We start from the raw sequence: 24,770 nt of genomic DNA, 5'->3' as shown, positions 1-24,770 counted from the left end.
AGTGCTCAGCTGGGTTTCACCACGTACTCTCAGACTCCTCCACTCCTTCCCTGCCCACTCCCTGGATCAGAAGACTCTGACCTCCTACAAGCTGGAGGAAAGCACATCAGTTGGGAGGCAGGAAACAGAGGGCCTCCCTGCCCCTGCCCAGACTTCTAGGACTGCCTAATGACCTTGAACACTAACTTATTAAGAAAGGGGTCACAGATGCTGGAGCCAGAACATGACCATGTGGGTTTCCTGGGGCTGCCATAAGCTATGGCCCACAAACCCGGTGGCTTAAATAACAAACTTACTCTTCTACAGTTCTAGAGACCAGAAGTCAGAAAGCATGGGGTCAGCAGGGCCATGTGTTCTCTGAATATTCCAAGGAAGAATCCACTCCATGCTTTTTCTTACCTCCTGGTAATGCCAGCAATCCTCAGTGGCCCTTAGCTTATAGGAACACTGCTCTGCCCTGGCCATCACATGGGCCTTCTGATCATGTAAAGTCTCCAATTTTATTTCGAAGGCAGCTCTCCTCCTGAAGCCACTAAGGATGCTCTCCATGAGAGCACAGGGGTAAACTGCAGGTCTCCCTGGATCTGTCTCTGTGTCTCTTCCCTCCTTCTCATAAGGACACCAGTCATATTGGATTAAGTGCCCACCCTGCTCCAGTGCGACCTCATCTTAACTAATTACATCTGCAAATGCCCTATTTCCAAACAAGGTCACACTCACCAGTACCAGGAAAAAAATGTCAATATATCCTTGTGGGGGAGGGAGGGGGGGATGGGGGGTAGGGGAGCACAATTCCCTTTACAGCATTGACCCAGAGAGACTGCTCAGCTTACCCTTCCTGGAAGCCTCCCTCTAAGAATGGCAAAGTCCTTACAAAGCTAGATGGGTGCCTCCTACTTAGCCTTTTTTAAAAACTAAAGGTGACATAAAAAAATAACTCAGAGTGGCTCCCTCGGTGGCGGGGGTGGGGGAATAGGCAGTACACAGAACCTCCAATGTGCTTGTAATGTTCTGTTTCTTAACCCAAGGGATACATGCAAAAGCACTTATTTTATTAGTCTATAAACTATACTGATATGTTTTATATATTCTTTAGTTATAGGATACATTTCACAACTTAAAAAATTAAGTATAGAGATTAAAAAGACAAACCCACAAGAACAAAGACATGATGAGTAGATGACTACAACAAAATCATCTGATTAGTGGCAAATGGCTAAGAACAGAGAGCCAGGGCCTAAGGCAGCAGTGCAGACAGACCAGGAGAGGCATGATTTACACGCAGAGCCTCAGGAAAGGTGATGGGTCCTGCTAACACTGAGAGTGACAAGAGGACTATGGACTGAGGGTCTCTTTACTTAAAAGGCTAAAGCCTCCAATTACACCCCCACTGCCCACATCCAGAAACAATTTTTCCCTCCATGGGTAGAAGGCTAGACTGTCTGGAGAGGCTCGAGCAGATTCTGGACATGGGAGCTCGTGGCATGGTCAACGGTGGGACTGAAAATAGGAAGCCTCAGGGGAGTAGGCTCCTGGTCCTCCCTATTCACTTTTAGCTACAGGCAGGCAAGTTACTACCTCCCAGGAAAGAAAGAAAATAGGAAAAAAGAAAAGCAAGGGATCCATCTAGGGTAGGGGTTGTTGGCAAACTATACCCCATAGGCCGGATCTGGCCTGTTGCAGTAAATAACGTTGTCACTGGGACACAGTCACGCCCAACTGTTTTATCTTGGTCTCAAAAACAGCACAGTAGAGTAGCTGCAACTCAGACTGTGTGGTCTGCAAAGCCAGAACCATCTACTGTCTGCCCCTTAACAGAAAGCCTGCCAACCACTGGTCTAAAGGGTCCAAGATCCAAATAATAGGTGTGTTCTAAAGAGACAGAAGAGAGAAAATAGAAGACAGGAAATGAAGAAGATGATCCAGAATTCCAGGAGAGTTTCAAACTGCAAAGGCCCACACACCACATGGCCAACACAATGGGAGAAAAGGCCCCACACATGGTACATCACAGAATAAGATCAGAACACTGGCACCATCAGCCCACTAGTTTCCAAAGAAGACAGAAAAATGTGCAAATTATCCAAACAGGCAATTCACCGACAGGGAAACAACTAGGAAACGTGAAAAATGTTTAAACTCACCTGTAAACGAAGACATGTAAATAAAAAATAAGATTTCACTTCATAGCCATCAGACTAGCAAAAGTAGTTAAAGGCTGCTTAGGAGCAAGAGCTAGCAAAAGATTCAGGAAAATAGGACCTCTCATTTGTGCTGTGGAAGGGTGTATTCTTGAAGTTCTCATTCCCAGGAGCGCACACACACCTGGACTCCTCTGGACGTTCTTGAGCAGCACTGATATACATTGATCTATGCCTGCATGTATCTCCTACCTACAGAGATGTTTACGTGTCCTCGGAGCCTGCTCAGCACATGGTCTGGCACATTCTACGTCCTCCACAAAAGTGTCACTCAGGGCGATGACACAAACCATGTGCAAACTCCGTCCCCGCCAGGGACTAAGAGAGACAAAATGTCGAGGCTCTGTCTTGAATGCCCAAAAGGAAACAAACCAACCTAGACGTATTAATGGGTATTCATAATGAATAGTTTCAAAACATAAAGCCCAGCAATTTTTGTATCTTTCTCCCTTGCTGTTTCCTGTCTCCTCCCAGATCACTCGGGAGTTTAAGTCCCAACACAGCTGTGCCCACTCGGTGGTGCTGCCTGCCCCACCTCCATGGCCGCCCCGAGAGGCTCACCTGGTATCGGTCAAGGATTCGGAAGTCCGGACAGGTCGTTCTGTATGTGGCTTGTCCAGCTGGAAGCCTAGAAACTCCTCCTTCTTTGGCTCCATAAATGCCATCAACTAACAGAAGAGCAGCATTAACAACTTGATCCAAGTCAAAAAGTGGTAATCCTCTATCCCTTTTCGCTTGCCTGACAATCAGCTTCCGCTTTAGTCTGCGAGCTTCCGGCGTCATGGCTACAGCACTGGGACAAGCTTCCAGCCGCTTCAGGAGCAGCTTCTCCTCATAGATGCTCACAGGGGTGTACTTGGGCCCTTTAGGTTTCCTGTCCTTCTCCAACTGAGGCTTCCTCTTCTCTCGAGTCCTGGTTTGCAAAGAGGTGTTGGAATCTGTGTCTTCACTGTCAATGTCCATCCTGTCAGGCTTCTCCTCCTCACTCTCTACCTCCTGCTTTATCTGTTCCGGCGCTCGGACCTTCTTTCTGCCCCCGACTACAGCCCCGGACGCTGCTGCCCCAGCGGGAGGTGGAACGTACTCCATCCCTGGGTCTATGACTCCATCGCCTTCCATCTCATCGTCATCTGTGCAGAGTGCAAGACAGTGTGATCAAGACTGAGGAAAGAAGAAGTGCAGGGCACACGGCCCACCAGGTGAACACACATGCATTATATCAGGGCCCACACATAAAACCAAAGATGCAAGAAAGGCAAGTCTTACCATGAAACAAGGCTTGCGGTGGCATCACATCTGGAATCAGATCTGCTTCTGAAAGCAAGCTGGGTGTGGCCGAGTGAGAGGCAGGGGTCCCAGGGGCGGAGAAATCCAGAGATGGAGAAGGAGATGGACTGGTCAAAGGGGTGCGGTCAGAGGAACTCAAGGATGAGAAGTCAATCACTTCTCCTTTTTCTAGAATCACATCTGGCCTGCGGCCACGGCTTATGAACTTCACTGGAGTCGAAGAAGTACTCCTGTCAAGAAAGCTGGCCGCTTCCTTCTGGGCTCTCCTAATGTCCTTTGCTTCCTGAGTACGGGACCTTTTCTCTTTTAATTCCATGGCAGATTCCACGGGATTCCGACTTGCCCGTTTTCGAAGGCCCTCAACAGTAATGATGGGATCTAAAGTTGGTTTTGAGGCTGCCGGGAAAGAATAAATACCTAAATTTTCCAGAACAAATATCTCAACTTTAATTTGTTTTACTAATTTGTTATTGTGAACTTAACTACCATGTTCAAAATAGAGAAATGTTCAATGAATGACTTAAACTAAGACTTAGAGCTTTCTTAAGAAAAAAGGGATTATAATACAAATTTAATTAATTAAATGTCATCTTTTCCTTATCGAAATTGATAAACATTAAGTTTGGTAATGCTCAGCAAGAATATGGGGAATGGGTATTTTCATGCCCTTCTAGTAAGGCATATATTTTATTACAACTTTTTGGAGGGTAATTTGACAACACCAATTAAAATTCTGAATAAATAATGCCCTTCGATACAGCAACCTGTTTCCAGGAATTTAGCACAAATAATTCATAGACAAATCTGTACAACTGTAGCATTGTTTAAAATAACAACAACAAAGAGGTAGAAGTAACCAAAACATCCATCAACAGGGGAATGGCCTATTATATATCACCTATTAAGGCTACTCGATGGAATACAATGAAAAAAAAAGAAAAGAAAAGAAGGTAGATCTACATGTACTGCTATGGAAAGATGTCCAAGGTATCCTCGTAAGGGGAAGAAGGAACAGAGAATGGGTATTACAGGAAGAATTTATTTTTCAATAAAAATGCTTAAATATGCAGAAATAACTTCTAAAAGCATTCACAAGAGATAGCAGTGGTTACTCTGGGGAGTGAAAAAGGTGTAGGTGTCAGGGAGAGGGACACTATCACGCTTTCTACTTTTCAATACTATTAGATTTTTTTTCTCAATTATATTTTTAAAAATTTAAAACTCATTAAAACTTTTTAGATTTACAAAAATCAGATCAATGTGTGGCTGTAAGGGGTTCATTTTTTTTTTTTTAAAGTGTGAGAATGGTCTCATGGTTAGACTACAAAAGAGTCCTTATCTCCTAAAGATAACATACTGAGATTTTTAAAATAGATTTTATTTATGAGAGAGAGAGAGAGAACACGAGTAGAAGCAGGGGCAGAGGGAGAAGCAGCGTCCCCAATGAGCAGGGAGTCTGCTTCGGGACTCGATCCCAGGACCCTGGATCCTGACCTGAGCAGAGGCAGACACTTAATCAACTGAGCCACCCAGGCACCCAGCATACTGACATGTTTAAGAATTAAATGATACCTGGGATTTCCTTGTAAATAATCCAAAGGGTGGGATGAGTGGAGGGTTGGGGGAAAGTACCAAGGGCTCTAAATAAAATGAGACTGCTAGCAATTAACTGCTCAAGCAAGGTGAAAGGTACACAGGGGTTCATTACATTACTCTACTCACCTTGGTAGATGTTTAAAAATTTCCATATTAAAAAGGTGTAAAACAAAATGAGATTGGAACTAGAGAACTTTTCAGATACCAAAGGAAATTTACAGAACTCATAACTTCAGTGCTCACCTCGGAAGCACAAATACAACTGGTCACTTGATTAAATGATAAAATATTTTTAATACAGTATTTATTTCTAGCAGACACAAAATGTGTCATAATGAAATTGCCAAACAGAGTCACTCCAGAGAGGCAGATGAGCTCTGCCTGGTACAAGCAGGATGTCTCGTAAGCTCACACTTGGCTTCGGCCGGGTCAACATCCTGCACTGACTGCTCTCCCAAGAGTACCTTTCACTTTCAGAGTCGAGGCAGACAGCTTCTCTCCTTCAGGCTTCATTGTTGGGGGCTTGTTGTGAACAAGCTTCCACCATCCTGGTTCTCCGAACTCCTGAGCACCTGAACGGAAGAACATCGGGCTTCCCACGCTGAGGCAACCCGCTACTGTGCTCCACCAAGTCGAAGTCTTTTTCCTGGAAAGTCCAAGGATTTAAAAATTACTGGCTTTTCAGTGATCTCATTATGTAGAAAATACACTCTGTATGCCCTAGGACTCAAAGCCTGTGATACGCTAGGGAACCTCCAATCTTTGAACGAAAAGAGCCTAACATTCAGGAGAGAAGCTCTGGGGGCACCTGGGTGGCTCAGTCAGTTGCCTCTGGTTTCAGCTCAGGTCATGATCTTAGGGTCCATGAGACTGTGCCCCATGTGTGCTCTGTGCTCACCAGGGAATCTACTTGAGATTCTCTCTCTCCCTCTTTCTTTGCCTCTCTCCCCGCTCATGTGTGCTCTCTCTCTCTCAAAATAAATAAATAAATATTTAAAAAAAAAAAAAGGAGAGGCTCTGAAGCCTGCCTGGCTTCAAGTCCTGGTTCTACCACCTTCTGGCTGCCTCAGTTTCTCCTTCTTTAAAATCAGAGTAACAGAACTTAGCTCATAAGGTTGCTGTGGGGATTAAATGAAATAATTCAAACAAAGCTCAAAATAAAACACTTATCCCAATTATCATGATTATGGAGTTCCACAGGCTAATTGAAATGAAAGTTGTCTTTATATGTGAATTAAATACAGCTTTGAAGAAAGCAAGCAAGAGAGGGGAGCCTGGGTGGTTCAGTAGGTTAAGCCTCTGCCTTTGGCTCAGGTCGTGATCTCAGAGTCCTGGGGTCAAGCCCCACATCGGGCTCTCTGCTCAGTGGGGAGCCTGCTTGTGATCTCTCTCTGTCAAATATAAATAAAAACCTTTAAAAAAAAAAAAAAGAAAGAAAGAAAGAAGCAAGCAAGCAAGAGAATCATTAGCCCTGGTGAACAGTTCACTTTACCCCAGGAGTCAGATGCAACGCTCAGGTAGCTCGTTTGCCTATACATAGTAGAGTGGAATAAAACTATACAGTATGTTCCACAAATACAGTTGAACACTGGGGGAATAACCAGTTTTGGGAAAGAAAAAAAAAAAAAAAGAAATATGTAACAAAAACTTGAAATGATATGTAAAACGTCAACTATTCAGATTCCTGTTGAAAATGCTTTTAAAGGCAACTGTTGTATTTCCACCTTGAAAACATTATTACCAGAAATCCCGAAACACGGTCTCTCATTACAAGACCAGCCTTAACAGGTGGAAAATATTCTTAGGAGGCAAAAAGAAAAAAAAGGATTCTTACGGACAAAGATGTGCTAGAAAACAAAGAAAAACTACAAACATAAGCTTTAATAGGCACGAGCACTCTGAGATGGGGACAATGATACCTTACCTTCTGCCCCAGTGTTTTGGTCCCAGAGCACCTCTCCTACATTCATACCTTTTCCCAATCTTTCCAAGCCCCACTCTTGCCCAAAGGATAGTGTGGGCGTTGGTGGGGGAGGTCTACTTGCTTTCTCACACAGTAGGCATGCTGGTCTAACTGATGGTGCCCCTTCCCCCAAGTCCCTGAGGCACTGCTTACTTTATCCTTCCAGCTTTATTCTTTCTGTTGCTCTGACCCAGTAACTCCTACTCTCCTACCCTCAAGATTTGCTTACTCTTATTTCTGCTTGCTCAAACCTGCTTCTGAATCCCTGAAGGGAATTTTACATTTTGGCTACTGAACTTTTCAGCTCCAGAATTTCTTCTTGGTTTCTTTTCAGGTTTTTAATCTCTCTGTTGGTATTTCTGTTTTGTTTAGACATGATTTGCTTGACTTTCTCCACATCACTTCTTTGGGCATCTTTAACACAGTTGTTTAAGTCTTTGTCTGGGGGCGCCTGGGTGGCTCAGCTGGCTGAGCGTCTGCCTTTGGCTCGGGTCATGACTCCGGGGGTCCCGGGATCGAGCCCCGCATCGGGCTCCTTGTTCAGCGGGCAGCCTGCTTCTCCCTCTCCCTCTGCCTGCCCCTCCCCCTGCTTGTGCTCTCTCTGTCAAATATATCAATAAAATCTTTTTTTAAAAAATGTCTTTGGTAGATCCACTGATAAGTCATTTTCAGGGACAGTTTCTGTTGGTTTGTTTTTTACCCTTTAAATGGGCCATACTTGCCTGTTTCTTTGTATTCTTTATAAATTTTTGTTGAAAATTAGATATTTGAATTTAAAAATGTAGTAACTCTGGAAATCAGACCATTTTCCTTCCCTGCAGTTTAAGGGTTTTTGTTTTCCTGATTGTTGTAGGGTATCTCTGTATCAAAGATCCGCCTGAGGTATAAATTTTAAGTTCTTCTCGGGTCACTCCCCTGGGCATGCACAATGACTTTCTAATTTCCTCTGTGTATGTGGTTACTTTTGACCGTCTTACTCTTCAATGTCTGGCTCCGAAAAGGGGACAAAGAGAAAAATGAAGGTGGAGAGGAAAGTGCCAGCGTTTTAAGTCCCCTTGAAGTCACTGCAGCCAGAGGGAAAAGGGGTGACAACCATTCAGGGGAGGTGCAACCCACCTCTTCATATTCATTTCTGTGATCAGAAGCAGCAATCAGTGATCTGAGCAGATTCCTGGTATTTGGAGGACAGGGTCCTTTTTGTCTACCCTGACTCTTACAAGCTGTGTATGAGCTGCTTTGGGAACAAGTGCATTACTTGCCGCCACAGGGCTGAAGGGTGTGGAATGGGGAAATGTCACTGTGCTAAGAGCCGAAATCCACCACAACCAATGTAATTTACCTTCCAAGCCTCCCCCTGGAAGTTTCAAGACTTCAATATAGATCCAAAATCCAAAATAATTACATCAGACAGATTCTGCCATTTCAACAGTTTTCTAGGTAGGGAAAGACTTCTGGTGCTTCCTACTCTGCTATCTTCCTGGAATCCTTGTCATATCATTTAAAAATTTTTAAATAATATGAATGTGTTTTATCATATTTCATCAAATGTAAGATTCATTGACTTTAAGATACACCATTTTATGCACAACAAAACAAGAAAACTAGCCATCAGTTATGACACACTATCCCTTGTAAGATTGTATCCAGCTTGTATCCAGCTATCAGAGATGTGAAAATATAAGAATGTGTGCATCATAAAAATCAATGAAATATGGTAATAGAGAAAAGTATCCAAAGTATTCTTCACTAATCAAAGATCTATCTCCTATATACTGTACACCTGAAATTAATGGAACACTGTATGTTGAACTACACTGGAATAAGAAAAAAAAAAGTTGGGGACGGATGCCTGGGTGGCTCAGTCATTAAGCATCTGCCTTTGGCTCAGGTCATGATCCCAGGGTCCTGGGATTGAGCTCCACATCAGGCTCCCTGTTCAGTGGGGAGCCTGCTTCTCCCTCTCCCACCCACCCTACTTGCATTCCCTTTCTCGCTCTCTCTCTCTCTGTCAAATAAATAAATAAATCTAAAAACAAAAGTTATACCTCCTAGAAAAATTCAAGGCTGGGATTATAAAAGCAAATTAAATGATCACACATACAAAGGCAATTAAACTGCAGTAATTAATTAAAGCTTTTGTACACATTTAAACTTGTTTCCACAATAGATACGTAAAGTCTTTTGAATAAATCTTTACATATTTCAACTTCAGTAAAACATTAAAGGCATAAAAGCAAACATTCGAAAGAAAATGTATTCAAAAAAGCAAACATCTGAAAGAAAATGTATTCAAATCTTGTACTTCATTACACAGTATACTATACTCTTAGATCCTATGGTAAGCGAGAAATACTTATCATTAAGAATTTAAAGAATGTCGGGGTGCCTAGGTGGCTCAGTGAGTTAAGCCTCTGCCTTCGGCTCAGGTCATGATCCCAGGGTCCTGGTGTCGAGCCCCGTGTCGGGCTCTCTGCTTGGCAGGGATCCTGCTCCCCCCCCACCCTCTGCCTGCCTCTCTGCCTACCTGTGATCTCTGTCTGTTAAATAAATAAATAAAATCTTAAAAAAAAAAAAAGAATTTAAAGAATGTTCTATGGATAGCAGAATGAAAATCTTCAGAAAATGAAAAAGCTCTAACTGTGCATGTCCTCTGCAGGCCGCTTCCCTGGGGCATAGTGACTCTGCCTATGTTCACAGAGATGTGTGAGTATATATGCGCTGACTGACTCTGGCAAGGGATTTCAGGTGGCTTTTCCAATAACTGATGCTGACAGCAGAGTCCCCAGAGCAAAGGACAGCACTGAGGCAGGAAACTGAGTGACAAGGAATCACAGAGCAATTTTTTTTTTAGAGAGGAAGCGTGCGCACGTTGAGCTCGCAGGCCCAAGCAGGCAGGGGAGCCGCAACAAGAGAATCCACTCCCAGGCTGGGGCAGGCAGGGCTCAGGCTCACGACCCTGAGATCACAACTTGAGCCAAACACAAGAGTCAGAAGCTTAACCAAGTGAGCTATCCAGGCGCCCCACACAGAGTAATTTTTAATGATCCTTCATTCCTTCTGATGAGATCAAGGAGAAGGGTCGTTGCTTTAAATTCTCCCTAACAACCGCTGCTACCCTTTTTAATCAAGACAGAGGGTCTCGATTGCCTTTACAGGCCTTGGGATCCAGCTACAATGTAATAGCACTGTTTTATTTTTAGCACACCTATTTTTATAGTGTCATTCTATGTATGGCAAATGATATGGGTTTTCTACTTACCATGGTGGTTTGAAGTTTCTTTGTAGAATGAATGTCTTTATTTAAAAAAAAAGTGTCTGAATTTAAATAAGTAAATGGTAATTCAAGTGATACACTAACAACAGCCAAAACCCACTAGTTTAATGGCTAAACTGCCCAGAAACTGGAGAGTAATTAATGCCTTTCAGTAAAGTATTAAAAAGAAAGCAAGCCTTGGCTGATTCCTCTCAGAACATGCTCTACAAATGAACAAATGAAACAACTGAAGAACTTTTGTTAAAATGTGGTAAAATCCTTAAAAACGGGCAATTTAAATCCAGTTTCTTCAAGAAGACAATCTACTAAGCAGAATGGCACTAAGATCAGGAAAACATTCCAAGATCTAATTTTATCAGTTTTCTCCCTTTCTTGCGCCTTATAAATGGGGTGTATTAAGTTCCATAAATAGTGCTAAATCATTAAACTAAGACAACAGATTTCCTTTCTTTAAGAAAAGAACCAGTTATACTGTCAATTCTTTTCTTAGTAGCACTAAATAACTCAAGAACAAAAATAACTCCTTTTGTAAAACCGAACTGAATCTCTTCTATTTTCTCCGCACAGCAAGCCTTCAGAAAGCCGCCGCTCCTCTCGGCTGTCCGCCCTGAGCTCCCAGTGATGCTGGCAGAGCTGTGACCTCTCAGCGCCCGACGAAACAGAGGCCACAGTGCTTTCAGAGTGAGGGCAGGTACAGACTCCCTGTTCTGATTGTGATCAGAGCCTGTGGCACATCTACACTGACCCAATTAGGCAAGATTTATGAACTTCACACGGGACGTCAGAGGGCAACTAACAATCAGCATCTCACACGATTTGCCAGTGCCACTGCAAACTCATTAATCCCTAATAGCAATAAAAATCTTGTTGATCTCAGTATCTGTGCACTGGATTACCAAAGCAGCCACCAAGGAGGTGTGCTCAGCAGGAAAGTCAGTGCACTATCATGGAGAAGAATGAATGAGCAAGCCGTGTGCGTATTAATGCACCTAGACTTTGCTAAGCGCTACAACACCAAAACGTTATCAAAAGGTTCTATCTGCTAGTTAATAAAAACAAATACCGAACTGCTAGGAGTCTATTCATGAAGAACAATTTAAAGAGGTACAGTCCATCACTGTCATTTTCTTCCTCTGACCTTCCGTAAGATACTGATTTCAAAAGGACATGATGACCCTATATCCCCACATTAGAGTTACTCATCCAACTATGAAACAGCCTCATGCAATCTAATGTTCTATTTTAACTTTCTAAGAATCTCTTCAAATCTCTTCATGCTCAGTAGAAACTAAAAGTTTCCTCTAAAGTAGGAGGAGAAAAGTCTGGAAACCTATACCTGTTTTTAAAGATATTATTCATGAGAGAGAGAGAGAGACACAGAGAGCACAAGTGGCAGGAAGAGGCAGAGACAGAGGGAGAAGCAGGCTCCCCACTGTGCAAGGAGCCTGCCATGGGGGCTCAGTCCCGGGACCCTGGGATCATGACCTGACCCGAAGACAGACGCTTCACTGACTGAGCCACCTAGGCGCTCCTAGAAACCTATACTTCTAATCGTATATGCTTCTACTTTGGTTTTCAGTAAACAAATTTTTTAACTTAAAAAAGTTAACATTTTCTGGAATTAAAACATTCTTTGTAACTGCCACAGTACGAATTCCTAAAGGGCTTCGTTAGGCTGTCTTGAACCTTGTGTACCTTGTACTTTACTTCTTCATTCAAGTGTAAGTTTTTTAAAAATCACATTACCTATTCCCTAGTAAAAAGGTCCAATGTTTCTCAATAAAGGCGCAGATATCTTCTTTCCATCGGAAATAACCTTGCCGTCCACTTCCTTCCAGAGACAAGTTGTACATTGCCAGCATGACAACCTGGAACACAAATGCAACAAGGGCTGGGAGAAAAGCATCATTAGGGATGCTAATCTTCCAAGGGAAATGTTCGTTGTTTTATACCTGTGTAGGAATGGGTGGGGAACAGAGGGTGGAAAAGAAAGGATAATACCTTGGAATAGTCTCAGTAGAGAATTTTATTTCCTGTTTTGCTTCCATTAGATGAATAGCACTAACCCACTACAGTATGTGCAGTTGTGCCTGACACACTGCATATGCAGGGTTGAGGTGTGGCTGAACTGATCAGGATAAGCAACAGCCATCCTAAGCAACTAAGCAATCTGTCGTTGCTACTCCCCTCCGCAACCCCATTCCCTGCATCTCTCCATCCTACACGACATGACAAGCAACTAAGCAATCTGGCTGTGGTTACTACTCCCCCCCACCCCATCCCTGCATCTCTCCATCTTACACAACGTCCTAAGCAAATAAGCAACCTGCCCGCTATTATTACTCCCCTCCCCACCCCATCCCTGCATCTCTCCATCTTACATAATGTGGCACTAGTAACCTTAACCTCTGGCCGTGAGCCCTCCAGCTACCTACTACAGCCCACATTTTCTGACTGCTGGGGCTGACCTTTATTAAATATTTTGAAAGTCACCCCTGCCTATATATTTTTCTAAGCTCTTTACAGAGCAGAAACAGAAGACTCTCAGAATTTCAAAGCTGAAAATAATGTTAGTCACCATCTACTCAGTGTTTAGCCATTTTCATACATAGAAATCTTTCTTCGGATGACATTAGCATTAGACAGGGGGCCCCGAGCCAAGAGGTCTGGCTGCTCAGCCCGCTCTGAGGCTCCGAGACACCCCCAGAGCTCCATGTGAAAACTCATCTGGTCCAGCCTTGCTTGTTTACAGGTAATGAATTCATGGCCCCAAATTGGGAAGTGTTTTCCAGAAATATAAGTAACACATGTTCACTGTAAAAGATTTCAATAATAGAAGAGCGAAGAAGGAGTAAAAAACACTCTGAATTAAATCTACCATCAAGAAACAATCACTTCCGGGGCGCCTGGGTGGCTCAGTGGGTTAAGCCTCTGCCTTCGGCTCAGGTCATGATCTCAGAGTCCTGGGATTGAGCCCCGCATCGGGCTCCTTGCTCAGTGGGGAGCCTGCTTCTCTCTCTGCCTCTGCCTGCCTCTCTGCCTGCTTGTGCTCTCTCTCTCTGTCAAATAAATAAATAAATAAAATCTTTAAAAAAAAAAAAAAGAAAGAAACAATCACTTCTGAGACATTCAATCACCATGCCTTCAGGCATTTCTTCTTACATTTACATGCAATTTTGAATTATGTAATTTCATATAAATCGACAAAATGATACCAGCTATTCAAAACTATGTTTTCGGGGCGCCTCGGTGGCTCAGAGGGTTAAACCTCTGCCTTCAGCTCAGGTCATGATCTCAGGGTCCTGGGCTTGCGCCCCACATCGGGCTCTCTGCTTGGCGGGGAGCCTGCTTCCCCCTCTCTCTCTGCCTGCCTCTCTGCCTTCTTGTGATCTCTGTCAAATAAATAAATGAAATCTTATAAATAAATATATAAGTAAGTAAGTAAGTAAATAAAACAAAACTATGTTTTCAACCTAATAGAAACAATGATTAATTTGGGGCCATTGAAACTGAAAAGGGGACAGAGAATCCATGAAAAGAAACTAATTTGATTCTTCTTTCCAGAAAGCACACCCTGAAAGTATAAGGGGGCTACTAACTGTAATTCAGGCTCCCTACCACCTGTGCTCACAGCTTGAGACCCCCGATGGTCCAGAGGATAATCTGACTTCAAGGGCCTGGTAATGCTGAACACTTCTAATAATGCTTATGTTTCCCATTAATTGAGCTCCCCCCTCCTTAGACTCCTGCAACTTACAGACAGCCCACCAAACAATTAACTCATCTATAGAGTTTTCACGTTCTTCCACACATTTTTGAAACAGGTCCCCATCAGCCAACAAACATCTTCTTTAAAACAGTTACTGTCCACTGGGATTTACTATTTAATGGATATGGAATTTCAGCGTGGCAAGATAAAAATGTTCTGGAGATGGACAGCGGTGATGGTTGCAAAAGAATGTGAATGTACCTAAGGCCGCTGAATGATATGCTAAAAAAACAGATAAAATGGTAAACTTTCATGTTATATATATTTTACCACAATTTTAAAAACTTATTGTTCAAGAAATACTTTAATGAGAGACTGAAATGAGCTGCTTCTGCCTACTCCCAAAGCGCTCAGACACATTGATTCACTGTTAATCTCAGTTGTAGAGACATTGTCTGCTACTCTATTTCTGGTATTTGGGGGGGGGGGAGGGGGCGTATGTGTGAAATATTTCATGACTTTAGAAAGTTAAAATTCATATATTTACTGGAAAATAACTTTTTCTATAACCACTTAGTATTTATCGCACAAACTACCAACTCAATATATGAAGGAGATGGTTTTCCTCCTCTCCTGGAATCTGTAATCCTAAGAAAAGGAATCCCAGGTCAGTGTTCGGCTCTCCCACTACCAGCCCAAGCCCATCAGTGACAGTGTTTCCCCAGGGCAGAGCTCTGGGCTGGCAGAGCCAGAGCAGGCACTTCACCAGCATGTGCTGGGAAACACCCAGAAAAAAAAGGAGAATAGATCATGGTACATTCTCTACCTGCCACAGAAGAGTAAGTGTCCAGGATGAGAATGTAACAAGTCCCCTACCTTCCCAAACACATGATCGAGTTTCTCCTGCATTTCCAACTATGGTTCACAAATCACCGAGGAGAGGACACAAGAAAGGGCATGGAAAAAAGGTCAGGAGACCAGACTCCTTCCCTAATGGCATTTTGTGATCAAACAAGCATTTCTACTTATTACTTGGATGAATCAACAAAGTTAAGATCTAAAAAGATAGTAAAGCTACATTCCAATATACTGGTTGGTGATATCGATCAATAGAATCTATCCAAAACCATCTGATTCCCTCTCAGCTCTTTCTTAAGGGTCTGGGTTTTTTATGTATGACTGGAAATACTGGTCAGTAGCTTACCAAGACCAGATCTACCAAGTGTCTGACCTACCACTTCATCATACCAGGGTATTATCTCCCATCAGTCTGTCTTCTGGCAGTGCAAACATAATTTTCAAGTGATGTTAGTCTAATTAAATGTGCAAACTGAACCAATATTCTATCTTCTAAGCAATATACCCAAAAGCCGGTTGTTGTTTTTTTTTTTTCAAAAGAACCTTGACAGGGGCACCTGTGTAGCTCAATGGGTTAAGCCTCTGCCTTGGGCTCAGGTCATAATCTCAGGGTCCTGGGATTGAGTCCCGCATCAGGTTCTCTGCTGAGCGGGGAGCCCACTTCTCCCCTCTCTCTGCCTGCCTCTCTGCCTACTTGTGATCTCTCTCTGTGAAATAAATAAATAAAATTAAAAAAAAAAAAAAGAACCTTCACAAAACACTCATATTCTTGCAAATGAACTATACATATTTGCTATTCTTGCTCTTTATGGCTTTTTGAGAAGCTACTTGCAGATCAAATGCAAATCTGCCATGGGTATATGCATCAGAGTAATCTACTAATATTAATCTGACCTTGCCTAGACATAACATCCCATGCACATGCTGAGAAAAACATAATTATAATATATATGAGGCTATGGCCTCAGTACAAACTTCCCTTCACTTTCCATTTGCGTATTTTCAGCCAAGTCAAAAAAGGCTCCGTAAGTTCACCACTGACAGATTTCATTAGCACATCTCCTAGGGAAGCACTGATGATTAAAATAATTGTCGAAGCTGCTAAAGCAGCTGCAGTTTATAAGGAATACCTAGTGGCTAAGACCATTTCCTCTGCACTCTTTCTCATTACCCTGTGTATTTCCTTCCTAGCAAAAAAATGCTATGTGTAATTAACTCATTTATTTGTCTGCTTACTGTCTAAAATGAATACCTAGAATGCCAGCTACCCAGCTGTCTCACTCAGCACCACAGTCTCCAGGCTTGCAACAGCACTGGGTTTATCTGAGCCACTCAGTAAGTATACTCCATTCATTTTTAGACCTTACTGTTAACACTGGTACCCTGTTCTATACATATTAATAACAAAACCAAAAAAATTAATGCACGCTGGAGATCAGGAAAAAGCTACTATTCAGGCTACTGTTGGCTTGGATTACGGTGCTGGTAGTAGAGATGGTTAAAAGGAGGTTATAGGTATTCACTGAACAAAAAATATTCAAGTATGTCTGTGTTCAAATATAGAAAAACTGGATTTATGTTGGTTTCCGCAATGAGCCACATTATACCTTCCAACGATTTGTGGCGGAATCTTTACATTCTTAAAAATGTAAATATGGCCATCTTTACATTTTTTAAAATGGTTTTATTGTTCTAAACATGGCTGCCAGAAAAATATGAACCTCACTTTCAATTCCATTAAAATTAGAGTTTGGTAGTACATATAAATGAAATTCTGCGTGTGTCAGAGGTTTTCAAGAATCTCAAACTTAATTCACTAAGTTAGCGTTGAGTACTTTTACGAAGAACTTCTTTCTCCGTATATCTGGAATATGATTTTCATTGTGAAATAAAAAGTGACCCTCAAAATAGCTCAAAACTCAATGTCTCGAAGTAAGATCCTCATTCTCTGAATATTCACTCCAATAATTCTTTGGGGGATCGTCCTCCTGAATTCGAGGAGGAGAGCTTTTTACTCACTTGCTGCCATGTAAGCTTCAGCCTTTCATACTGCTCCTTGCCATCTTCTGAGCAATCGGAACAAGTGAACCTAAAAAAATTATCACCCTTAAGGTAACTGAGCTGTTCCCTCAGCTGACCTAGGAGAAAAACAAAAAGGCACATCACAGGTTTATCTACAGCAGCGTTTATCAGTTTATCAACCAGATTTTCCATGCTTCCCATGTTTTTCCTTTTTCAGCCAACCCATGATAGCAGGATGGGAAGGTAGGGAAGGTAGAAAAGATTTTTGTTTTTCTAACATAGTATATGCCTGTTGAGATCTGTGGTTCCCTAACTTTTACAAGATACTGGAAAAGCAAGTTTTTATTGCTGTCATTGGATTTTCCAACTGTTGATATTCCTGACTCCTATGGGTCTCTTTACATTTTTTTTTTTTTTAAGATTTTATTATTTGACAGAGAGACAGACAGTGAGAGGGAACACAAGTAGGGGGAGTGGGAGAGGGAGCAGCAGGCTGCCCGGGGAGCAGAGAGCCTGATGTGGGGCTGGATCCCAGGACTCTGGGATCATGACCTGAGCCAAAGGCAGATGCTTAACAACTGAGCCACCCAGGCGCCCCTCTTTACATATTCTTCCAAGAAACATCTGAATTCCCACTGCATGCCAGGTACTGGCGTAAGAACTGGAATACAGTACTCACGACAGTCAGCTCACAGCATTTGATGAATTTTGAGGGCCACAGATGAGGAAATGTCATCACAACAGCACAGTGGTTCTCCATCCTCACGGTGCAACAGAACGACCCAGGGAGAGGTTTTGGTTTCTTAAAAATATGCCTGGGCCCATCTCACACAGAATGAGTCGATTTCTGAAAATGGGTGTGGGTCTCTGCCTTTTTCAATGTTCCTCAGGTGATGCTGAGGCTCTGGGAGACAGGGCAACCACTGGAATGGAATGTGCTGTGTACCATAGGGCAATGTGAGGGCACAGAAAAGGGAGGCCCAACCTCTATTAGGAAGATGGGAGAGCTAGAAGAGTGGGGTCTCTAGGGGGCCTGAAGAAGGACTAGAATTGGCCAGGGTAGAGGGGTGCCTGGGGGCTAAAGAGACACACATTCGGGAAGAAATTAAAATGTGCCAAGACCTTAGGATAAGAAAGAATTGGTTGTGGAGAATTAAAAGCTCACCCTAACTGCAAATTTCTGGTTGTGTGGGGACAGGGCACTGACAAGAGAAGCTGAAGCTAGCAGGGTCTATCTTGAAAGACTGTTTAAAATACATCCTGGGGACACCTGGGTGGCTCAGTTGGTTAAGTGGCTGCCTTCGGCTCAGGTCATGATCCCAGCATCCTGGGATCGAGTCCCACATCGGGCTCCTTGCTCGGCAGGGAGCCTGCTTCTCTCTCCGTCTCTGTCTGCCTCTCTGTCTGCATGTGCTTGCTCTCGCTCTCGCTCTCGCTCTCTCTGACAAATAAATAAATAAAATCTTAAAAAAAAAAATACATCCTGAGAGGACAAGGGGAACACCACTGAGATTTTCAGGCAGGTGTGTGAATCAGTAAGCAGACACTGCTCAGAAGCAACATCAGCTAATGCACAGAAAGTTCTAGATTTTTTCCTATGAAATGAAATGAAAATGTTAACTTATTAATAGTAACGATTATTCTGAATAGTAAGTCCATCTTAAACACATTTCCACATACCAGAAAATGACCCCTTTCACGTGCATATATATATATATATATATATATATATATACACACACACATACACACACACACACACACACACACACACACAGAAATTTCTCTTAGTTATAAACACAAAGAATTCCTCCGGTACATATGTCTTTACTAGTCTCTGCCTAATGCAAAAATCCTGTTTTGGTAAGACTCATGATGGCTGGCAAAGCATGCTCCTTGAGAGCCAGGAAGCTGGCAGATGCAAAGATTAAGTTAAAAGCGTGAGGCATCAGGAGAGCATGTGTGTGTGTGTATCTCTTGCCAGCAGATCTAGGAGGCCAGCAAGTGGAAAACAAGAATGGTCCCAGAAAAAGAGCATAAAATACTTTTAATCTGCTAATTCTCACTTACTTCAACATACAACAGCAGTTTTCCATGGGAGTCAAATACTACCAGAGTAACTTGAACTTTAATTCTATACTTACTGGGCCTATTATTTGGCCCCAAATCTGTGACATGATCTTGTTAGAACAATGTGGCTAATTCTTTAAATAACGCAGAATTTCCAATTTTCTGATTTTTATTGGATTGCCATCAAGAACGTTAATTTAACAATGTGAGAGTCTGACAGTAATTTTTATTAATACAAATGTGTCTATGTTTTATATAAATCTGTCATTAACCAACTAAACTAATAATAAATATAATAATTATCTTTTTATTTAGGTCCATTTTACATTTCATGTTTTGTTCACAGATTAGAAAAACAAACCTTCACACAGGAATTAACAAATGAAAGGAATTGAGAAGCTCCTTACTGGCCGGTATCCATTTTTGGCACTTGTCACAGAAGTAGGACAGCTGCTCCTCCATCCACGACACATCTCCTTCATCACTGTTGAGGGAATCCCCACTCTGATCATGAGATAAGTCCACTGATGCCTGGTCCTCCGATTCCACGATCAGGAGAGTCTCCCCCTCCACCTCCCCCTCCTCCAGCCCTTCTGAGGTAGATGTTCTCGTGGCTTCATCGTCGTGCCGGCTTATCAAACTACTCAGGTGGATGTTACTATCCATCCCTTCCTCTCACAGGTTCCAAAGTCCTTTTCACTAAAAATCCTAAGCTCTGGACACCAAGCTTATAGGGGCTTCTACCAGGACCACAAAGACAGAAATTCTTCAGAAGAGTGTCTGCCTGCTTCTTGACTCAGAAGGGACTTTTAAAGCAGTAATTTAGAACATATGATCCACTGTCCTTTTCTTTGGCCAAGCTGGAAAGGATAGTGACCAAAAAAAGGCTGAAGTCCTCACTAAGCTATCCTCCATCCACACTCGCACACTCACACTTGACACTGTCCCATCAATACTTGACAACCATTTTGGGTCATGTTTTTTGAGATCCTTTTGCCAATAACATCTTCTCTCTTTCCGCTTCAAGTTGCTCAGTCAAAATAATCTGTTCTCCCAAAAGACGAATGTTTTCTTTTTTCCGATTTTGTCTCTCAATGTCTCTGATCACTCCATCATGAAGCCTCTAAAAATGTAAGAAAGAGATTTCAGTAACACCTTGAACAGGTGGTTTCCATCCTCGTGCCATTCAATCCGAGTAACAGTGCTACTAAAATATACTGAAAACTTTGAGACTCCAAATACGCAATTACTATTTCAACTTTCTCCATAAATGTAAAATGTAATAAACCATCAGATTAAATTGGTGGTGTACTCTACCAGTGTTATTACTAAAATGACATCTTAACATATTTTACGAAATTCCTGAACATTTAGTATAGAGACTTAATGGGAAATAACATTAATTTAAAAAGAAAAAACTGCTCCTGTGTTGAACTTTAAGTTTGATATTCAATGCTTCAAAAGACTTGGTGAGATTTACTATAGTAACTCTATGAACTACTTTCCTGTTGGCAATTATCCTCGCTCAATAATAAACATCAAAGAAAGAAAAAAAAAGATTACTGAAATTTAAATAGGATGCAAGAAAGAACCTGACTTTTTCTTATGTGTAAAGGGAAGTAAAAATTATACAGAATTACTAGCCAATTACACAACTGAGAGAGATGGGAAAAATACAATGCCACTACCAGAGGAAAAAATAAAGGCCCATCAGTGGTAATTATTTTGATAAGCAGTAAAGATAGGTAGAAAATTCCAAAACACGGACCTAGCACCTAAGGTGAGACTTTTTAAAGCAAAAATCCAGTCATTACCAATAATTACCATTTTATAGTTTTTAGGTCACAAAATAAAATTTTTTAACAGGGGTCTTGTGAGATAGAGGCCTCTCTTGTGAGGGGGCCCAGGCCTGAGGTTTTGGGTTTTTTGTTTTAAATTATCAAGTCTATTTTAAAAACTCACAAAGTACATACTTGCCGGACCTCCTCCAGGCCTAGAGTTTCATTCCCTCTTACAGCGGAGTTGAGGAATTTAAGAGTCTTGGAATAGACAACACAACTGAAAACCAACTTTTTGGAACACTGTTCCTTGGCCAGATCTCCAGCGACATTTGACTCCTCCCTCTCCAGTTGCCCGCTCCTGTGCTCCTTATACCATGACATATCCACCCACACTCCTCCATGCCTCCCAAGGCGCACACCACGGGCTGGAAACATTCTTCCCAAACCTGCTTCTGAGATCCCACCCTTCCTTTCTCAGACTTCAGAATATGGCTTAGGAGCTTGCTCTCCTGCCACCATTTGCTACCTTCCTCCAACTCCAAGTTTCAATATTTGCTGATTGCCTGTGACTTCCACTTAACTACCTTCCTAACCACCAACAGCTCTTCACCATTACTCACGTAGCATTACTCTTTTTGCTGGTTTCCTGTAAGGATGAGTGTCAGTGGCTGGTATGGGGTAGACAGTCAAAAAATGAGAGAAAACTATAGTCATTATGTTATTTCTTGCTTCCTTGAAACTTCCAACACACCCACCCTGTCAATCATTTGTTTTGCTCCTTCCCAGGCTAGAAAGAAAGTCCATGGTGACTGGATGTAAAATAACCACATGTTATTCTGGCCAATCTTTGCTTCACCTAACTTCCAAATATCTAGATCTTTCTGCTCTTCCTCTCTCTAGCACAGTGATACTCAAGCCGGCCTGCATGTTAGAATTCCCTGGGCAGCTTTTAAAAGATACCTAAACCAGATCCCTCATCTCCAAGAGATTCTGATTTAAGAGGTCTGGAGTAGGTTACATTGTAAAAACTTCTAAGGAACATGAGATGTGTAGCTAGTTCAGAACCAAGTTCTTACCCACCCTACTCCATACTCTTTGAAAATCCCTGCCCTCAGTGACCTCCAAGCTAATTAGGACACTCTGCCCTCTACTTCATCTCAAATTTCTTTTGATCTCATTTCCTTTCACTTCTTAGAAGAGAAACTCTCCTGCCTCTGTTCCAAAAGCTACCTCCCTAAGAAGCCATACTTTTCCCCAATCTCTAACCTCTTTCATGCCCTGCCATGGTTCATCTCAATACCCCCTTCCCCAAATTCTTACACCATCACACCTTTCTCTGATTTCCAGACTGTGAACGAGGACCAAGACCTCATCTGCTTCATCTCTGTATATCAAGCACACTGCTCAGCCCAATGCAAGAAAGACTGCTTACTAGTTCACCCAGTTCATTACTTCCATCCTTAAAAAAACTAGGCTCAACTCTAACACACGCGCTGACCTAGTTGCCTGTTGTCACATTCAATATTCAGCACTGCTGTGAATCAGTTACAGACTCAGGAACGCCTATCCTTCCTTATCTTTGATTCCCAACGTGCCTAGTGTGGAGCCTGACACTAGGTCCTTAAACATGGTGAGATCGGTCATTAAAAATGCGCCAACTACGCCTGGGTGGCTCAGTGGGTTAAAGCCTCTGCCTTCGGCTCAGATCATGATCCCAGGGTCCTGGGATCAAGCCCCGCACGGGCTCTCTGCTCACCAGGGAGCCTGCTTCCTCCTCTCTCTCTCTCTGCCTGCCTCTCTGCCTACTTGTGATCTCTGTCAAATAAATAAATAAAATCTTAAAAAAAAAAAATGCGCCAACTAGACTAAAGAAGATAGGAACTCAGAGACACAGAATGGACGGCTAATCTACCCATCAGTAAGTCACAGTTACTTCCAGAAACAAAAGTACCGCAAAAAAGAAAATAGTTCCCGGAATCTGGTTTCCATAACAAACTGCTCCGTTAAAGACAAAAGACCAAAAAAAATTTAAAAAGCATCCACCAAATTACCTTAGCCAAAGGCACGGAAAGTGAATGCCGGGAAGCCTCCTTAACCCTGGGATCAAAACCTCACTAGCACTGAAACATCAGGATTGAGCCTCAACCTTGGGCCTGGGTTTGGGGACAAGCCAACAACTTGCTGAGTGCACCCGACGTAAACCCCTTCCCGACTCGAGTTTGCAGCGGCCCAGGTGAGACGCTGAAAAAGTCCGTGTCACGCAGGCTGGTGGTGATTTGGGAACAGGACCGCCGACTACGGCGCGGGCGAGTCTTAGCGGGAGCCAGGCGGCTGCGGCGCCGAGGCGTTGGGGACGCCCGGGGTCGCCTGGTGCCTCCCGGTGCACGCGGCCTCGGGGACTGCGGCGCCTAGGACCCGGCAGGCGGCAGCCGGGGCGCAATCGGCGAGAGCGCGGGGGAGCCGGGTCGCGCCGCCGAGGAGCCCACGAAAGAGGAAAAGACGAGGAGCAGCGGAGAACCAAGCGGAGACAGATCGCGGGCCAGAGGTCGCCGTCGCCGCGGCCACCGCGCGGGCCCCGGAAGAGGCGGTCACGTGACACCGACCTGCCGGTCCTGCCGCTGCTTCAGATGCACGCCGGCCACGGTGGCTGCCGTCAGCACCACCGAGAGGCCTAGCACCGCCTTCGAGCTCCTCGACATCCCCGCGCCGGCCACTGCGGCCTCCTCCTACCCGCCAGGGGCCGGGGCCGTAGCCGAACGATTCTCAGCGGGTGCGGGTCAGGCTCGACAGCTCGAGCGCAGAGCCTCGGCTGCCGGGTGCGCCGCCCGGCGCGCTAGGCGCGAGCAATCGAGAGTCGAGCGGCGTTTTCTGCTCCGCGGAAAACGTGTCTGCGGGTGAGGTCCTGGGACAGGAGTGCCTCTTCCCAATCCTCCCGACCCTGGCACGCGCACGCACACACACACATACACACACACCTGGGACAGGAGTGCCTCTTCCCAATCCTCCCGACCCTGGCACGCGCCGCGCACGCGCGCGCGCACCCCCCCCCCCCCCCCCCCCCCCCCCCGTCCCCTCTGAGCGCGGTGGTGACCCGGGTCCTTTGGTCCATACCAGCTTCACCAAACTCCGCCTCATTGCCCCTTTGGCGGGGCAGATGCTACCAGAAGATGGAGTTCTTGCTTGAAGATTCATAATTAAAGATGGAGCTCTTGCTTGAAAATTCATAATTAAATGTTGTAGACATCTTGGTGCTGTGTGCTGGCGGGTCAGGCTCTGAGGGTTTTGTTTTTGTTTTTTTGGTTTTTTTTTTTAAGATCTATTTATTTGACAGAGAGAGAGATTACAAGTAGACATAGAGGCAGGCAGAGAGAGAGAGAGAGAGAGAGAAGGAAGCAGGTTCCCTGCTGAGCAGAGAGCCGGATGCGGGGCTTGATCCTAGGACCCTGAGATCATGACCTGTGCTGAAGGCAGAGGTTTTAACCCACTGAGCCACCCAGGCGCCCAGGTGCCCAGCTGTGAGTTTTCTTAAAACAGATAGCCTTCTGGCTAAAGAACATGCTAACTTAGCAGCGAAGCCTCGTTGCCTCCAGATAAGAAAAGCGCTGGTCGACTTGTTTCCCCTGTAATCTTTAAGAGATCACCTTTATAAATTCGGAACTTCAGTTCGCGCACCAGGAAGACAGGATTCCTGATTCCCACATTACTAGGAAAATGAATGAATGAATGCATGCATGCTACAATGAGTCAGGCATTGCACAAGACATCATTTTCACTTTTCCTTATGGTAGAAAGAAGTTTGGCTTGCAGAAACTGTAAGGTATCTGGTAGAGCACACAATGAAGAGGATTCCCATTAAGTCATTCTTTCCCACTGGAGTTCACAGGGAGCAAGCTTCTTCCGTGGAAACAGCTGTGGACAATGTTGATTAGGGCCAGGTCTTGGTTAGCATCACCCAACGGTTTCTCCAGCATTCATTTCTGTGGAGCTTTGCTAGTCTGGTTTCTGTTAT

The 24,770-nt window shown here is 43.6% G+C and overlaps 2 protein-coding genes across 3 annotated transcripts in view; both read right to left on the bottom strand.

Annotated features, from left to right (window-relative positions):
* Positions 1-19,668, bottom strand: part of LOC111141634 (lysine acetyltransferase 14) — a 34,150-nt gene extending 14,482 nt beyond the window's left edge. Inside the window, exons 1-6 of one of the 2 annotated variants that reach the window (XM_022494354.1) lie at positions 19,388-19,668; positions 16,908-17,026; positions 12,068-12,189; positions 5,549-5,730; positions 3,468-3,884; positions 2,763-3,331 (exon numbers count right to left, since the gene is read on the bottom strand). In XM_022494354.1, coding sequence (XP_022350062.1) covers positions 2,763-3,331; positions 3,468-3,884; positions 5,549-5,730; positions 12,068-12,189; positions 16,908-17,026; positions 19,388-19,646 — 1,668 coding nt within the window. In that variant the 5' untranslated portion in view covers positions 19,647-19,668. Of the gene's footprint in view, positions 1-2,762; positions 3,332-3,467; positions 3,885-5,548; positions 5,731-12,067; positions 12,190-16,903; positions 17,027-19,387 lie in introns of both variants that reach the window. The other variant, XM_022494356.1, reaches the window with a different exon arrangement.
* Positions 19,545-23,517, bottom strand: LOC111141635 (PET117 homolog). Its single transcript, XM_022494357.1, has 2 exons — positions 23,365-23,517; positions 19,545-20,103 (listed from the first exon to the last, which is right to left on the bottom strand). Exons 1-2 carry the CDS (start codon positions 23,458-23,460, stop codon positions 19,954-19,956), a joined length of 246 nt encoding a protein of 81 aa, XP_022350065.1. The 5' UTR covers positions 23,461-23,517; the 3' UTR covers positions 19,545-19,953.
* Between the last annotated feature and the right edge of the window lie 1,253 nt (positions 23,518-24,770).

This window comes from Enhydra lutris, unplaced genomic scaffold, assembly GCF_002288905.1.
Source record: "Enhydra lutris kenyoni isolate GAN:26980312 unplaced genomic scaffold, ASM228890v2 scaffoldscaffold6, whole genome shotgun sequence".
NCBI lineage: Eukaryota > Metazoa > Chordata > Mammalia > Carnivora > Mustelidae > Enhydra > Enhydra lutris.
This window is presented reverse-complemented; position numbering and strand designations above follow the sequence as displayed.

What these genes read in the sequence shown, in the direction of transcription:
- LOC111141635 (XM_022494357.1), bottom strand. Translation starts at nt 23,460, where the DNA reads ATGTCGAGGAGCTCGAAGGCGGTGCTAGGCCTCTCGGTGGTGCTGACG. An exon ending in AGCAGCGGCAGGACCGGCAG is followed by an intron (nt 20,104 to 23,364) that starts GTCGGTGTCACG and finishes TTACATTTTTAG; the next exon opens with AGGCTTCATGATGGAGTGAT.